Source organism: Sebastes umbrosus, chromosome 6, assembly GCF_015220745.1.
Source record: "Sebastes umbrosus isolate fSebUmb1 chromosome 6, fSebUmb1.pri, whole genome shotgun sequence".
In the NCBI taxonomy this organism is placed as follows: Eukaryota; Metazoa; Chordata; class Actinopteri; order Perciformes; family Sebastidae; genus Sebastes; species Sebastes umbrosus.
The window spans coordinates 5,510,537-5,528,262 of NC_051274.1; the positions used below are offsets into that span (position 1 = coordinate 5,510,537).

The 17,726-nt window shown below is 42.2% G+C and overlaps 2 protein-coding genes across 9 annotated transcripts in view; both read left to right on the forward strand.

Moving 5' to 3' along the window:
• The window catches only part of prex1 (phosphatidylinositol-3,4,5-trisphosphate-dependent Rac exchange factor 1), a 110,262-nt gene extending 99,271 nt beyond the window's left edge, over nucleotides 1-10,991 (forward strand). Inside the window, exons 33-41 of one of the 3 annotated variants that reach the window (XM_037774117.1) lie at nucleotides 811-913; nucleotides 3,605-3,748; nucleotides 5,548-5,662; nucleotides 6,508-6,574; nucleotides 6,734-6,778; nucleotides 7,407-7,582; nucleotides 7,774-7,876; nucleotides 8,700-8,767; nucleotides 8,884-10,991. In XM_037774117.1, coding sequence (XP_037630045.1) covers nucleotides 811-913; nucleotides 3,605-3,748; nucleotides 5,548-5,662; nucleotides 6,508-6,574; nucleotides 6,734-6,778; nucleotides 7,407-7,582; nucleotides 7,774-7,876; nucleotides 8,700-8,767; nucleotides 8,884-8,926 — 864 coding nt within the window. In that variant the 3' untranslated portion in view covers nucleotides 8,927-10,991. Of the gene's footprint in view, nucleotides 1-810; nucleotides 914-3,604; nucleotides 3,749-5,547; nucleotides 5,663-6,507; nucleotides 6,575-6,728; nucleotides 6,779-7,406; nucleotides 7,583-7,773; nucleotides 7,877-8,699; nucleotides 8,768-8,883 lie in introns of those variants that run through there. The other 2 variants (XM_037774118.1, XM_037774119.1) reach the window with 2 other exon arrangements.
• Nucleotides 10,992-13,325: 2,334 nt separating this feature from the next.
• kcnq2a (potassium voltage-gated channel, KQT-like subfamily, member 2a) overlaps nucleotides 13,326-17,726 on the forward strand; it is a 40,679-nt gene continuing 36,278 nt past the window's right edge. For all 6 annotated transcript variants that reach the window (XR_005207445.1, XM_037774120.1, XM_037774121.1 and 3 more), the window contains exon 1: nucleotides 13,326-13,656. Coding sequence is in view for 5 of the 6 variants with exons in the window: in XM_037774120.1 (XP_037630048.1) it covers nucleotides 13,355-13,656 (302 nt within the window). In the remaining variant the exon portion in view is untranslated. The remainder of the gene's footprint in view (nucleotides 13,657-17,726) is intronic.

Sequence of the window (17,726 nt, forward strand, 5' to 3'; positions counted from 1 at the left end):
GAACACCATAGAAAAAGCCATGCTGTAATTTGGTATAAAAAGCTTTTGACATTTGGAGATTTCTGCAAGAATTGCAATTTTTGGCGATTGGATGGCGAGCACTTCTGTTCTGGAAACTGCTCAGAAACCCCTTATTGTCAATCTACAATCTACAATGAATTGGCTCCTATGGGGACTAAAATCATCACACATGATTGGATCCACAAGAGTCTCAGCTTTACAGTCATACCCAATTTATGCAATTCCAAGACTGTTTAGAGACCCGAGTAAGCAGAAATATTCAAATAACACATTTATACTGCATGAAAAACACTGCACATTGCAGTTTTGCCCCAAACTGCATGTGATTATCATAAAGTGGGCATGTCTGTAAAGAGGAGACTCGTGGGTACCCAGAGAACCCATTTTCATTCACATATCTTGAGGTCAGAGGTCAAGGGACCCCTTTTAAAAATCGCCACGCCAGTTTTTCCTCGCCAATATTTAACATAATTTCGTAGCGTTATTTAGCGTTCATATGATAACAGTATCATCACTCTAGCTTGAAAACTGAGCCCACTATAACCTCTGAAAGACAGAATAGCAGCCGGGCCCGCAGGTGGGCCATCGGAGTGCTAATTAAGATAAAAGTCCTACCTGAAGCATTTTTAAGTCAGCGTCAAGATATACAGTAGCAGCTGTCCCGTTGCATCCACTTTTGTGTCCATGTGTCCTCTCTAGCCACGCAGCTGTCCCCTACTGCATGGCTTCTAACTATCAAAACTCTCCTCCCGGTGCGACTTCTGAGCCTTTCTTTTTCTCCACTGGCAGAAAGAGGAGCGGACCATGCTGGAGGACACCAAGGCGGCCCTGTTGGATTTGGACAAAGTCACTGTGTTCTTCAGGCAACTGGAGGATGAGTGTCTCGTCGCAAGTAAGAGACTCCATCAACAAAGACTGACTTTGCTCATTCAAACCACACTGCTGCTAATGAGCAGCTGTATGGTTCGACCAACTCTGAATAGCGTTCCATTATGCGGATGTATGGTAGCCATTGAGGGCGAAATTGCCATTTTATCATTGCAGATTTCATTTTCCTTTCAGTGGAGAGCGACTGAATAGGGAGCTAAAACAACACTATAATGGCTTCATAAATCATCTTAAACAAGGGCACAGCATGCAGTCTCTTAAAGTCCTCGTTGTCCTTGTGTTACAGATAAGAGGGTCCCTTCCCTGACAGGCTGTGAGGGGCTTCATTTAAACTATGTAATATTCTGCTGCACAAAAAACGGCAAATTGATTTTGTGGTTTTGCATTCCTTCTGTCCCGCCAAACCGACTTCAAGGTCGGAACATTTATTTCAGAGTAAGCATTCGAATACAATAGTGTACTGCAGTAGTTTGAACTGAAGATGCACCGCAGGTTGTTCATAGTGTGAGCATCTTAACATGACCTGGGCGTATTTGTGCCTTTAATAACCTCAGTGTCTGTATTCACTGAAGGTGCTCCTGGCCACCAGAAGCCTTAAAGCCAGCAGATACAAAGGACGACTGCATGCTGAATCAGTTCTCTTTTCAGCTGCCTCAATATGGCCAGCAGAGATTGCCGCTCAAAGGAAAAGCACAACATGCACTTCCCATTTTAAGAGGCAAAGCGATGGATGAAGCAGGGATTTTTGCTATTCTAGGTTCACGCTCAGCAGCAGAAACTATTTAGTGTACACATGGCATGCATATATTTTGCACGAACATGCAAACCAATGCATGCACATATTGATTTGGTCAGTGTGCAGGCCCAATCTCCTACACTTTGATGTAAAAAAGAAAAAGCAGTTTTTAACCAAAGTGCTTGGCTTAGGTTGCATATTCTGCTCAGACTGCTGCAGTGCAGGCAGATGGTTTGTGGCGGCAGCGTCCATTGGACGGTATTGATTTGCTAATAGCATCTTGAGCAAGCTGGGAGCTGTTGGTAGAATCATGTAAGCAGCGCAGAGTCTGAGGCCCCAGAGTTCAGCCTGAAGCATCACAGCCAATTCCACAGGATTATGGCTTGATGGGTTCTCTAGCAGAGAGCGCTGACCCTAGAGGTTGCTCTGTAAAGGTCATCCTTTCCATTTTCTAAGAGCTGCACATGTGGGGTTAAAGTTGTAAATGATTACTAGTCGTGTATTTCTTGTAGGTTTAGAAAGGGTTACAGTAATGACTAGGGCTGTCAATCTATTCAAATATTTAATCACGATTAACCGCATGATTGTCCAGAGTTAATCGTGATTATTTGCACTTTTTTTTTTATCTGTTAAAAATGTACCTTAAAGGTAGATTTGTCAAGTATTTAATACTCTTATCAACATGGGAGTGGGCAAATATGCTTGCTTTATGCAAATGTATGTATGTATTTATTATTGGAAATCAAGTTTCCAATTTGAAAATGGCCATGGCAGTTTTTCCTCGCCAAAATTTAGCATAAGTTTGGAGCGTTATTTTATCTCCTTCGTGGTGAGCTAGCTTGGTACCAACGGATTCCTTAGGTTTTATAGTTACAGTATCTTCACTCTAGCTATAAAACTGAGCGTGGCACAACCACCGGAAGATCGATTGCGTTAATGCGTTGAATAAATTAGCGGCGTTAAAATTAATCTGCGTTATTATCTCGTTAACTTTGACAGCCCTATTAATGACAAATTTGTTTAAGTGTAACTGTAAAAGGTTTTTATTCTGTTGCTTTAAAAAGAATCTCCTCCCATCAGTGTGTTGGCCGGTAGCTGCTACGTTAAAAACAGCGAACAGACATAACAGTATGTGTCTTTTAGATTTCCCCAACATGACTAACACCCAGGTAATTACTGCTGTTATATTTAAATAGACTTGTGTCATTTTCTTTTCCATTACTGTGCACTATGTGGCAGTGTCGAAGCAAAACTAAGGCAACGCTGGAGACACAATGAGTTTTCCACATTCAGTTCTGGCAGGATGGAGTTTCTGATACGACTGCGGTGATGGTGGTTTTGTGAAATCCTGCTTGGTAAACTATTTGAAATGATCGATGATACTCACTAATATAGCTGTACTAGTACGTTTAATGGCATTGGGAAACCTGAACTTCTGACTGTGGCAAATCTAGACGTTAATACACATTCATAGTGACAGAGCACGATACACGAGATGTCATTACTCTGTTCACTGTGAAACTTCCCTTTTATGTACTCACATTTTCATGTGTTGAGTTGCTCAGACAGCCAAAATGCTAATAATGCAGTCTTGTTAAAGGGGAACACCACCTCAATGAGGAATTCCAATCTGTTATTTCCATGGCCTCGGAAAGCTCAATTAATATTTGTGAACATGAGCTCCTCTCTCGTAGAGTAAGTCTCAAACTTGTGGTGTCATAGGGTAGAAAGTCTGGAGCTGCTCCAAAGATAATGAATGGGAGACTGATTTTGTGGACCCACAGAATGTCATCACAAGTTTGAGTTTTAGCACTCTAGTTTTTAGATTTGGGAGAGAGTTGTTCATGTTCACTAATATATTTTGGGCTGTCTTAGACCATAAGAATAACATGTATGAATTTTGAAAATGTCTGTAGTTCCCCTTTAATGTCTCTCTGGTCTGTGTCTTTTGTCTTGCAGACACACCAGTGTGTTACCAGGTGGAGGGCAGCCGGCAGGCCCTGAGGGTCACCCTGTACCTGGACAGCTGTCACTTCAGTGAGCTGCCCACTCGGCTGCAGAACGGAGGCAGCCTCAAACTCCACACCGTCCTCTTCACCAAGGGTAAGACTGGGACAGAAAAAATGGTGTAGTCCAGGGTGTAGATCAATAAGGGCCTTTCTCAAACCACCCCACACACCCTCTGCCTATCCACTTCCACACCGTTTGCGCGTTTTTGTGGAGCGTCCGCCATATTAAGGGCCACCCTAAACCAATTAGCAGGGAGTGGAAGTGGGTTATAAAACCCTCCAACAGCGAGCCTGCATCGATGCCGGCTTAACCAGCTGCCCTTACAGACGATGTGTAACACCGTTTTGTGTTTGTTCCTCACGGAAAACTGTCTGTACAAAGTAAGTTACGTGCAACTACCAGTACAAACGGAAACTGCTCAAACTAAGATAGACATTTAATATTGCCGTACAGACGTTAACAACTTAAGGTTACTTTGTATTTATGATCAAATCTACCTTTGTCTAGTCTAGAAAACGGTGGACGTGTTCATTTGATTTTAAAGTGTTGTACAGGGACTGTTGCAAAAACCAAACAGCTCATAAACAGATGTTGCATATTCTTTTTATTCTTAATACTGTGAACCTTTGCACTTCCTCTCTACTTGATACAAAACCACGGTTAGGAAACGTTACGACAGTTTCCGCCGTAAAGAGGGAAGTTCGTCCAAAAGCTTGCCGCTGTATTTATACCCTACACCTTAAAGAAGGGTGCTTCATTCAGCCGCTACAAACTGAGTTCACTCCTTCACAGAGTGGGAGTGGGCACGGTCCGGTTTGAGAAAGGCCCTAAGTCTAGCATTACACAACAGTGGCAAGTAGGGGCTCGGTGTTGTTCCTTTGAAACACCTGAGTACTAAAGCAATAGTTTTATAAAGAATTTTTAATTTAAGCCAGAACTTCTTCTAAAATTATGTTTTAAATGATGATTTAAATTTCGCATTATCTGATTAAAAAAACAAAAGAAGAGTCTAACCAAGCATTCTGTGCCAATTGTTGGTGATTTACAATTTTCAGTACTCACTTAATTCATTTGAATGCTCATCATCTGTTAGGGTCAATGGAGCCAAATTTAGGGAGGGTTGTATTGAACACAGAGGACATGAACTGGACTTCTGTATACTATATAATGTATGGTGCATCATTTAAAAAACACTCTCAGTGCATTATGCGAGCCTCTCATACATTCGAATTTCCTGAAAGCTTTATGTGCTTTTATTAAGTTAGATTGAAGCCTTTTATCGGCCATTTAAGATACTCCACCTTTGCGTCCTCCTTATTTCTTCCATGCGCCTTCTAGTTCTCCATCACTCTCATCCGGCCCAGTATGAATGGATAGCATTCTGCATCAGGCCCATCTGCCAAATAGCCATTCATTTTCCACAGACAAGTGCCAGTTGGAACACTAACCCAATGAGAGAGCTCATATTGTTCAACACAGCTTCACAGCCACTCAGCAGTGTGTAGATCTGTGGATGAACATCGCCACCTACTGGAGAATAGTCTGTGCTGCAGGTTGGGGTTATGAGGAAGTACGAAGATATTGCAGATGCTGAAGTTTGTGTGAGTTTGTGGGCCACATCTGTGAGCACCTTATGTCCTCATATGGATAGAAAATCCTCTAAAGTCAGGAGATTTGTGGCAATCCTCACTTTTTAGAAAATATAATTTCAGAGTCGAGGTCAGGATTATGTTTAAGGCTGGTTGGATCTTGATGGATTTTGGAGTTCAGGGTTAACATTCAAATGATTTTCATGTTAGTATCATGATGAGGATTGCAGATGTGAGAGTTAAAGTTCCAGGGCATGAAAGTATGTGATATATAAATGTGTGTTTCCTGCCGGTTTGTTCCAGCACTGGAGCGTCCGGAGGGAGTGTCCCAGCAGGACTTCGCAGCCATGGAGGAGTTCCAGCAGCGCACCAACGCCGTCTCTCTAGAGAAGGTTAAGGCCTACTACCGCAGACTCAGGTACGCTATGCTCCACTGCATCACAGCCCCCCAAGTGGCGTACTCACTAGCACTCAGTACATCTCTCACCTTAAAGGGAGAGTTCACCCTGTGGTGCTGCATGAGCAGAAACTACGCGTCCACTGCTGTATTTACTATTTTCAAGGTCTAGAACTTTTCAAGGTGAGAACTGCATCATTTATCTAGACCTGTCCCACATCGACTAACAGGATTTCGTTGTGCTACATGAGCAGCTCGTTCAGTAACATCAGCATGTGTAGTTTTTACAGACAGCGTGTGTAATATTTTGCAACGTGCTCGACTGGTTTATTAAACCACCTTTTATATTAATTTGGTTAACAAATTAACAGTCAAAATACAGTGAAGGATGTTAATTTTGGATTATAAACATGATCATCATATGTTTTTGATCTCACGTATGCACGATAAGATGTTTATAAAATGTTTACAGTAAAACCTCACATATATTTGAAGAACTGTAAAATCTTTCATGTAGCAATTTCAATTTAGAAAGTTACAAAGTTGCATATATAAATGTATTTATTTATTTATTTATTTTGCTTTAATTGTTATTATTTATTGCCCTGTAACATATTTGTGGTTTTTAATAGCCTATTAATATGGCTGTGATTTCTTATATGTGCATATTAATTCCCAGGAAATGACTCACGCAACATCAATAAATGATAAAATCTGTACTGTAGCAGAAGATGCAAATTCTACTGTAAAGTGAAGTACTGTAGATGACTCAGCTCTCACACAGACTGAGTCAGAGCAGAACAAATCTATAGATTTCCAAACAAGATGGAGAGTTTTTAAAACTAGATCTGTTTTTATCCCAACAGGGCTTTCTATCTGGAGAAGTCCAATCTCCAGACAGACTCGAACACCACAGCAATGAAGATAGACCAGGTAAATATACACTTATACTGATACGTTTCCCATTTATTGATTGTGCTGTCTACGTTACATAACTCTGTGTGGTCTTTTTTTCTCGTAACTTATATCCTGTTCTTGTACGTAAGTCCATTTTTTATATAATGTTGTGACTGAATATAAATGCAAGCACAGATACTGGGCCTTGAAGTTAGAGACCTTCAACCAAGCATTTCAAAAGTAAGATGAACTGGTGTCCCGTTCCATCCACTGGAAACCCCTCCCATTAGTTCCTATTAACTCCAACTAACCTCAACATTATAAACTACTTCCATTTGAACATCAGCGATGATTAGATTAGATTAGAAAGAAAATTCTAGTATCCCAAACTGACTGTAGCTGAACTAGATTCCAGTGATTAAAACTGAATAGAACATATTCTCAGGTTTTCATTGTCTTTCAAAAGAAACACTACAAAGAGTTGAACCTCTTTGTGTTATTTTGAATGGTTTTCCCCCTATTTCTGCTGGTGCACCATCTTAACAAGTCAATACTTAGTCTAGTATTGAATATAAGTGGTATGAGATCATTTCACTTGTTTCTAATACACATCAAGTTTTTCACTATTTTTGTGAAGCTTATCTCTCTCTGATTTACTTGATATCATTTTGCAGTATTCCTTTTTTTTTTTTAATAATATATTGTCACTTGCCTTGAGAAAGTTGCCAGAATGGAAGAAGTTATCACTTAATAGTAGTCTAAATGACTTGGTAAGATGGCCACTTTTGCCCATACTGTTCTGTGACTTCTTGTTAGAAGTCCATTTAACCGCTGACCCTCTCCAACCTTCACCATCTCCTACTCACAGCTGCTGCGACCCCTCAACACGCTGGACGACCTGTGTCGACTAATGCAGTCGTACGTCAACGTGCGCCCGAACGCCCAAGGCCACCCGTCGGGTGTCAGCGTGCTGTGTGTGTCCTCCGAGCTGTGTAACCGCCTGGGAGCCTGTCACATCACCATGTGTGGAACAGGAATGCAGAGGTCAGCAAGGCACCACGCCGACATTATTATACTGCTTGTGTAGTACCACTGGACTGTCAGCGGGAATAAAGATTAACACAGTGCAGAGTGGATGACATTCACCACCTCACTGCTTTCAGTTCATTTCTACTTGGAGGTGTCCAGCTTTGTTACAGAGGTGCACACAGCTCTGACACTTTTGTTCTTTGCAGGTGTACCCTTAATGTGACACTGGAGCAGGCGATGATCTTAGCCAGGAACCACGGCCTCATGCCGCGCTGCATCATGCAGACCATGGATATAATGCGCAAACAGGTAAAGCTCAGGGGCAATTGAGATCCTTCAGGGGAGGGGGGGGGGGGGGGGGGGGGGGGGGGGGGGGGGGGGGGGGGGTGTATGAACTCCCCACTCAGTGTGGTTTATTTGCACTTTGCATAGTTTGTCCCGTAGAAATGACTTTGGTAAGAACTATAAGACCGGGCATAATAATTGAAATCAGTATTACAATACAATAGTGTGGTTTTCTTGATGTATATCACAATATGGAAAATATATGCAAAAATCACATGAAATTTTGAAGTTTGATATTTGATGCACTGAAGTAAAGTGTTCCACTTTAATGCATTACATCAGACACATGTACAACCAAATATTCACTAACTTTTTTGTTATTTTTTTTAAATACAATTTGCTTGGAATGATTTATATGGACAACAAAACTTTGTCAATGATAATGCTGACAAGGTGTAGTCATATTGTTACGGTACAATTCTTTTTGAAAGTCTATAAATAATAATACTTAATCACCCTGCCCAAATACATCAAATCCCCTGACTTACAGCAAGAATTTCTAGATATTGTAGGTGTTTGGATGCTTAGCCATTTGGGGCAATTAGCTAACTGCTAATATGGTCGTAGAGCTAAATGATACTGCGACAAACTGTGACTTTCTTGACTTGCAAAATGATCTTTTAAATTGACAAACATCATATGTGTGATTCATGGCGAAATTCAAACGGGATAAAAAAAAAAAATTGTCTCTCACCGTTGACTACTGTACATATTTTTCAGAAGTAAGGTCCCATGGGGTCGCCTCTCCATTGTAGAGTTTATAGCATCATGTTTTCTCTTTTCCCAGGGTGCTAGAGTTGAGCTCTCGGCTAAAAATCTCAAGGTTATGGACCAGATGCCTCCATCATTCCCAAGGTACTGTATCAAACCACTTCCAGCCACCTCTTCCCATCATGCCATCAGTACATGACACCATTTATGCTCTTAGACAAGTTGGATTCTCCTCATTTCAAGTCTTTCTTTTCCAACAGGCTCTTCAAGCTGTGCTTGCCACCCTCAGATGGAGACCTCTAAGAAAACCGTCACTTCAGAGAACTCTTTAGAGAAATGTGAAATAGGAAGAGATGATGAGAGATGACAATAACAAAAGAGTGCAAGTCTTGCCGCTTTCTTTCCAAGAGACACCCCCCCACCCCACCCCATCCCACCCCACCCCACTGCCCCAGTTACACAGAGATCACTCCACCACGGATACCACTAGATTCTTCAGTGCGAAGTACAGGCTTGTACCAATGACAGTTACCAGGGAGCACCTACAGCGAGACCGATGCAGCCTGAAGCTCAAGACTAGTCACGTCCTGCTGTACTGGGAATCCTCCCAGATAGAAGTATTACTGCTTTGGCTGTCTGTCTACACAAAGCTGGCACGAATGACTTAACAACCGGTGCAAAATGTTCTCAGCATAAGTGATGCCAGCTTGAGGCCTCACACAAGAAGACATCCACGGCGATTACACTCCTAACCGAGCTCTTTATTATTAACTGGATTAACCAAACTACCTATAGCTGACTGTCATCCTAAACGCAGGTGTTTTGCCTCGGACTGCAACTCCAGAGAGATGTCTCTTTCTCTGTTTGGGCTGGTGTTCCCCAGGGTTCAATGTTTGGGACCCCGACTGAAGTAGAATACCCTGGTGTTCATGTATGTTGGCTGGCGGAATAGATGCAGAAAGTCAAAGAATAGACAGAGAGATGGAAGTAGGGATAGAGGGATGGATGAAAAGACGGATGATAGGGGGGCGGAGGGGCCTGCTCTGTCTTCAGCCCTTTGCATGTGTGCAATTACTGTAGGTTTAGTGTGAGTACTGTATTACTGCACTATATGAAGGATAGTTATTTATTGTGTCCGGAAGGAGTGTTTTTATCCCGTACTTCTACTATATCAGGTATTAAAAGAATCTAAAAGCATTCCAGCCTACGTATTGAACAGTATTTAAAGGACCAGTGGCATGCCATTTTTTTTTTTTTTTTTTTTTTTAGACGTAACTGCTTGTGTGTTTTATTTATATGTGATCACGTCAGGAAGTGTTACATTGATCTTCAGGGAGAGCAACGGAGGGAAGATGAACAGAAGCTAGCTAATCCGAATCAGGACAAAGGAAGCTAAAGCAAACCATACGAGGCTGCTGGTCAATAAGCAGCCGAGTCGGCAGGTTGTTAAATTATTAATATATTAATTCAAATGTACTAGTTGAAGGATTGCCCTTCTGTTAACTAAGACATTATTTAGATTTTTTTTTTTGGAATTGGTTTTTACATTGTATTTACTGTAGGTATTAAAATAAGCACAATGATTGGTCCATTCAAGTTGCAGTGTTAGCAAAAAAAGTACTGTAAGCAGTTTGTGGATGACGTAAACAAAGGGATCGTTTCAATATTTTACTGAATATTTTAATTTCTTGTACATACGAACTGTAACAATGTCAGAAAAAAAGAGATAGGATATGTCTGAGTAATGCTATAAATTAAATTGGATTATTTTTATGGAGATAATATAGTATATAAAAGGTTTTGTATTCATGACTCTCATTGCTGAGCGTAACCTCACTGACAACTTGTTGTTTTTGACTGTTAAAAAAGGTTCGACGAGCATTTCATGAATCTGTCTCGACATGCTGCATTCATTAGGCAGAACACTTAGTCCTTTTTTATTTATTTAAAAGCAGTCTGGTTCCAAATGTTGGAACTGTCTCATCCCTCGGCACTAGCGCAGCCACTGTAAATTCACATCTCTCAGTTATAAGACTCAGCGGATATTTGCATTGTTATCATTTCCCTTTAATCAAATTCACTCTCAATCTGAGCAAAGTGTACATTGTATAAACTCAGCATTAGTACCATAACGTGGTTTAAAAGCCCGTGTCAATCAGCTAATGACTGCAGCATGTTGGTGTAGCTGGACAAACAAATATGTCACTGATTACACATTTATTTACATTATTCTAATGTTTCTGTACATACTTTATTTGCAATTTTATGTTGCTTGAAAATAACTGTACAAAGGATCTTTGTTGAATCTTTCTAAAATTATCATTGTAAATGCAATCTTAACAAGCTAGTAAATAAAATGTTCACAGTGTGATGATGTTTTTTTCAGTGAAGCAGCAACGTTGGCAAGTGATGACCCAACAGAGGACATGATGCCCAATATAGCAATGCTAACACACACACAGTGGTTTCCCTCTTGTCGGGACACTTTATCTTGTAATTGTCCTGCTTTACACTGCGTCCTGTTAAAGCTGCAGTAGGTAGAATTGGAGCAAATATGATTAAAGAAAATATTTTTATAAAACGCTCACTATATCCTGACAGTAGTGCATGAGACAGGTAATCTGAAAAAAAAACATGTTCCTCTGTGTCCTCCGGTGCTCCTACTGGCATCTGCAGGATTTCACAGACCAGAGGAAAACAAACAATCAGCCGAGCTGGAGCTTTGCCGTCTCTGAACAGCTGTCAATCACTCGCAAAATCCGATCAAACGGTCAAACTGGGCAGCGCTGATCAAATATGAATCAATATTCTGTAACTAATGCCTATTTCTCGCATTAAATGTTTTCAGAAAGATCTTGTATTGAACTGTTTAGCTGTAAAATGAGACAGTTTGTGACCCAGCAGCCATGTTGAGATCAGTTGAGGAAATTCCAAGCACCGCCCACCAGCCGGAGCACAGCCTTCTCATTTTACACCTAAACAGTACACTACAAGATGTTTCTGAAAACATTTGAGGCGAGAAACAGGCATTAAACCTGTAGTAGACAGAATATTTTTGGCATCATTGGGCAAAAATTCCATAATAGCCTTTCAGCATATTGTAATTCAAGTGTTCTGAGAGAAAACTAGACTTCTGCACCTCCTCATGGCTCTGTTTTCAGGCTTTAGAAAATCTAGCCTGAGATGGGAGACTTTGACCAATCACAGGTCATTTCAAAGAGAGAGCTTTCCTATGGGCTGTGCTCCGGCTGGTGGGCGGTGCTTGGTATTTCCTCAACTGATCTCAACATGGCTGCCGCGTCACAAACTTTCTCATTTTACAGCTCAACAGTACACTACAAGATGTTTCTGAAAACATTTGAGGCGAGAAACAGACATTACAGTAACGGAATATTAATTCATATTTGATCAGCGCCACTTAGTTTGACCATTTTATCGGAATTTGCGAGTGGTTGACAGCTGCCTCCGTTGAATGAACAGCAAATAGGAATGCTCTCTCTGAAATTACCTGTGATTGGCCAAAGTCTCCCGTCACAGGCTAGATTTTCTAAAGCCTGTAAACAGAGCCATGAGGAGGTGCAGAAGTCTAGTTTTCTCTCAGAACACTTGAATTACAATATGCTGAAAGGTTATTATGTAATTTTTCCCCAAAGATGCCAAAAACATTCTGCCTACTGCAGCTTTAATGTTACCTTTGGTCTACTGTGTGTTTTTCTGTATTTTTCATGATTCAAAAGGAGAAGGTGATTCCATCTCTGTGACTCAGTGCTACTGGAATACGACCTCTGACTGAAGTTCTTTTTTCAGTCCTCTTGCTCGTAATTCAGCTTTACGTCACAGCACATACGATCTCTGATCACCTCTTGCTGTCTCAGCTTACCTGATGGGTATCATGGGGGAAATTGAATTCGCTCATACTGTTATACATTATTTAGTCATCAGATTGATGCTAATTGATCTGCATTGTTTTGCTTTTCAATGCCCAGCTGAGGGCTGTAATGCTTTTGTTTTATCCCCCTACATATTGACATACTATACTATCCATCTGCTGCTCCATCAGAGAATGCAAACCTTAAAAACACATAGTTTTAGGTGTCCATTACACTGACTTGAAGCCAGCTGCACATATGAATAATGCATGAACATGCAGCTTTTCTCTGACTGGGGCTGCACTATAGAGTGGAGAGAGGATGGAAGGTTATCTCAGGACACATTTTTAGAGACAAGTCACCATCTTCCCCAACAAAAACACAGTATTGATCATCTCCTAATCAATAACTTGTAATTGTGTTTTGCTCCCAAACTGACAGATGTTGTTGCATTAAAAGGAGGCTGCATGGTTGCATGTTCAGTGTAACTTTGCAGTGTCAGTCACTCCTGGATCATTAGATGACTCCTCTGAATTGCTGATCATCATCATTAACGTGATGAGACTGTGGAGTGAGAATCATGTGCATGTGTCCGGAAGGGGCTATAAGGTAGAAGCAATCGTTTTTTGTAGAGAGGTGGACCGGCAGCACCGACTGCATCCAGCACACCAGCAACACACACACACACACACACACACACACCCCTCTCTCAGCACCGGTGGTGATGCGTCCCCGCGGCAAGGGCACGGACAGCTGCTTGCTCGGGTCGGCTCGGCTTTAGGATGGTGCAGAATCCTGTGAACGGCGGGGTTTACCTTTAGGATGGTGCAGAAACCTGTGAACGGCGGGGTTTACCTTTAGGATGGTGCAGAATCCTGTGAACGGCGGGGTTTACCCAGCAGCTCAAGCCGGAGAGAAGAAGCACAAGGTGGGCTTCGTGGGACTGGACCCCGGGGCTCCTGAGTCCAGCCGGGATGGGGCTCTGCTCATTGCGGGCTCGGACAGCGCCAAGAAGACCGGGATCCTCTGCAGACCCAGGTCCAGCATCTCCGCCGGCAGACCCAGACCGTCCAAGAAAAACGCCAGCTATCGGAAACTACAGAATTTCCTGTACAATGCGCTGGAGAGACCTCGGGGATGGGCGTTCATCTACCACGCTTATGTGTGAGTGATGTGATGCTCGGTGCTGTTCATTCTGTCTCCATGCATGGCCCTTTTACTGCTGCTGGTATACTGTGGCATGATGAGCTGTTTTGCGGATTTTGTGTCTCATTTTGCATTAATGATGGCGCATTAAAGGGTTAACCGTTGTCAGGCTGCTGTGGCCCGGTTCTATAGGAGGGGATCACTTCACCTGCACAACTCCTGCTGCAACTCTTAATATTGGCATTTTGGCCGAGTGTAACTGTTGATGATGGTTTTCAGGACATGCCTACAGTGTGTGTGTCCGACATGTGCTCATTTTACACACTATACTGTGTGTCATTGCTCAGAGTTCTCCTAATGTGTTGCTGCAGCAGCAGTGTGTTTCAGCACCGCGGTCTGTGGACAGCTCCGCTCCGCCGCGGCACTACTTTACCTAATTAACATCTGCAGCCCGCAGCTCTGCTCTGCACAGGGAGGGATGGATGGGTGGATGGATGGATGGATGGATGGGGCTCTATACTAAATTACAGACAGACAGTAGGCTCTATGTGTGCAGGCAGAGGGAGAGTGCTCTGGATACTATACAGCTAGTAACAGTCTGTCAGAAAGATTAGAACATGATGCTTTGCCTTTGTGTGTGAGGTCTGGGATGAAGACAAACCTTTTCAAACTCCATTGATGATAATAATAGAAGTTCTGTGACCTCTGATGAGTGGTCAGCATTGAGGCATGCAAGCAACCCCAAATGATCAAAATATTTTTTGGGGAAAAACATCCCTTTATTCTTACACTTTAAAGGGCTACTGCAGCAATTTTTAGCAATGCACTTCCAGAAACGTTTGGCGGGCTAACAACAGACAGATAAAAAAAAGAGTGGTCACAATCGGTGCAGCAGATCGAGATATCCACACTTATATTCCTACATTCCCCATAATGCAATCAATAGCAACCTCCCTGCCTCATGCTGCACCCGATTCCATTGACTGTTATCAGGCCTTTAAATAGGCATTATCAGTCGCTATAAGCACCATAGATAAGATTAGATAATAAGATATACATTATTGTTCCATAGGGAAATTTGTCTTGGGCTCCAAGCCGATGCATCAAGAAACAATCTAAAGTCACAATGTACATTCAGGCATAAAACATGGATCACACATACACTCTTGCATGAACGTGCTTAAATTCACATGTTGAGTGTTAGACAGTAGTAGAAGATGTGGGTCATTAGGGGCCTACTACGCCTACTACGTTGTAAAAGTGAAAGTGAACTTAAAAGCAAAACGTTCTAACATGTTGTAAACCTGAATGAAACGTCACATTTTGGACACAAACAAAAAGGCTTCTTTAGGTTTAGGCAATAAAACTACAACTTCTTTAGGTTTAGGCAACAAAACTACAACTTCTTTAGGTTTAGGCAAAAAACCTACAACTTCTTTAGGTTTAGGCAAAAAAAAAAAAAAAAACTTAGTTAAGTTTAGGGAAAAACATATTGTTTTTTGTAAAATAACTACGAACACAAAGACTACTACACATTGTTGGTTTCACACGGGATGCAAAATTCCGGTCTCCTGGTTGAAAACTCTGTGTTTGCTGTCCCATCCATCGTCCCTTACCTCCGACTATGTGAATAGATGATACAACCTACTAGTAGGTGTAGTAGGCCCCTACTGACCCACATCTATGCGGCTTATAGCGAATGATAACGCCTATTTAATAGCCTGATAGCAGTCTAATCGGCTAGTATTTTAGCCTACAAATGTCTACAGCTCTATTCTCCAAACGAAAAGATGCTTTGCCCTCCGGCCATGCCTGAGTCCGTCCTATTCACTGATACTGCATGCTTGGTAGTGAGGGGTTGAAACGCCACAGCATTAAGGAATTCACTGTGCACAGCATATGGACTCCCCGGAGACGGCTGGATGCCCAGAAGTAAGCCTGTGCTTTAATGTGAAACCACACCCTCACACAGGCCCTCTGGGTACTTTTGAAATATTAACGGAATACTATAACAGCCAGCTAAAACTCTTTCTTTACCATTTGTCATTTACCATGTTGCTCTGAATCTAGCGCAGGCAGCAGTGATATATTTTTTTGTAGGATAATACATCATTTAGAGTTAGAGAGAGTACATAGGGTTAGAACAGGGTCAGTAGCATGTGTACTGCCGAAAATCAGAACCTTAAGTTAGTGTACAATTCTACCCTCATACAAAAAAACTTGATTGGGGACAGAGCACATGACCGTGGTCATAAAAATCACCCCTACAGTTACATAGAGTTCACACTATGCCATCCAGCCTGCAGAAGAACTGCCTCTCTTCCATTTCGTCTGCTCTCTACATTATTCATAGTCACCACACTTCATTTAATCTCCCAACTCTTTTTTTTCCCTTTCAGCCAGCTGATTTATAAAACTATCATGTACCGGCTTCAGTCAAATCTTTCCCCTCCTCATTCATTCTCCTACTTGACTCTGCTCTGAAAGACAGCATTTGGCAAACAAAATGACACCGCCGCCTCGAGCTGACAGAGAGCATCGTAGAACGTGCTCGTGCTCCGACAACAGATATTTCTATTTGACGGGTGTCCTCCTGAAATGTCAGGCAGGTGTTTTGCTCCTCGGCCTCGTGCATAATTATGTGAATGATCGATACGTGGAACATGAGTGCCTATCCAGAGTCATGCTGCCTCTCGTCTCTCTCTTTCTCCCTCGATCTATCTAGCTGTCTGAGACCAAGGCCTCCCTTCTCCTCCCTGGTCCAACATCAGTCTAAGGGGAGAGACACGGCGGTCCACAGTCGAGGATATTCCTGTGGATCTAAATCTTGTAAAATGCAGTATGCTGTGGCTGCGTTTGAACACTTTGAATTCTTAAAAGTGAAACGGAAAACTGTGAAAAACCCTTTTACAGCAAAGGCTTCTTCCAACCGCCTGCTGTCAGAACAGTTACAGTGTGTCTCTGTTCTTTGTTCACACATTCTGTAAGGAGGGACAATTTGACAGTTTGCAAAGAAAGGCTTTTCATTTGTCAGGTTCCTGTCTCTAGCTACAGCTACGGCATCCTATACGGATCTATCCAGGCGTGGGTATATTCCTGCACCGATAAAGAGATCAGGGCTCTGATATCTTCACTGATTTAAGAGCCTCATTACCGTGTGTCCCCTTGCAGGAAGCACCAGCTGTGTGAGGAAATTGAAAGGCCTCTGCAGCTGTGAGATGACAAAAATGTGTCAGTTCTGCACCAAAGAAGCACAAAGGATTATTACTGAAAAAGATGGCAAAGAGAGGAAAGCGTTCAGAAAGCGATCGATCAAACAAAATAACTGTTCTGTTAAACTTTCTGAAAGTGCCTCAGAGAGACAGATTGAGGACATGTTCCAGTTCTTCACTATTCTGCTGAGCTGGCCTGCTGAAGACAAACTTGGGAAGAAATAAGGCTGTGGATGTTGGCTGCCAAGCTGCAGAGATGTGATGGAGTGGTCTGTTTTAGGAGAACAGGTGTCTGATGGGAGGTGGATGTAGAAGACTAGAGTTTGGATGCTGAGTCCTTTGGTTGGGTCATGGGAATGGATTGTGTTCCTGCTGCTGTTTTTGACGAAATAATATTAATATTAATAATAACTAGAATGGCACTAGACCTCCGGCAAGCTGCCCGAGTGTGATTGCCCCCCCTCTCTGTGCAGTTTGCGCCATCATCCACGTGTATTTTTGTTTATGTTGAGCTGTACGTAGCGGAGCATCGTAAAAGACTTCATTCAACTTGGACAGAAACAAAGTAAAACTCACCTAAACCGTCACCGTTACTCTTTCCAACAATCACCAAGTGTGCTTTGGTCCAACTCAACTGTAATTTCACTGAGTTTAATGTGATAAAACGCTGAATCTACAGGTGTCCCCCCTCCCTCTCTGTTCCTCTCTCTGCTGGCAGAAGGAAAGAGGCAGGGTGACGCGTCATGAACGCGTCATCAGCTACACTGCGCATGTGTTATACCCTGTGGTTTTAATGTTCTGGCTGATCGGAATCCTTCAAAATATTCCTGAATCTGGATCATGATCCGGATCGCCACCAAAATGTAATGGATTGTT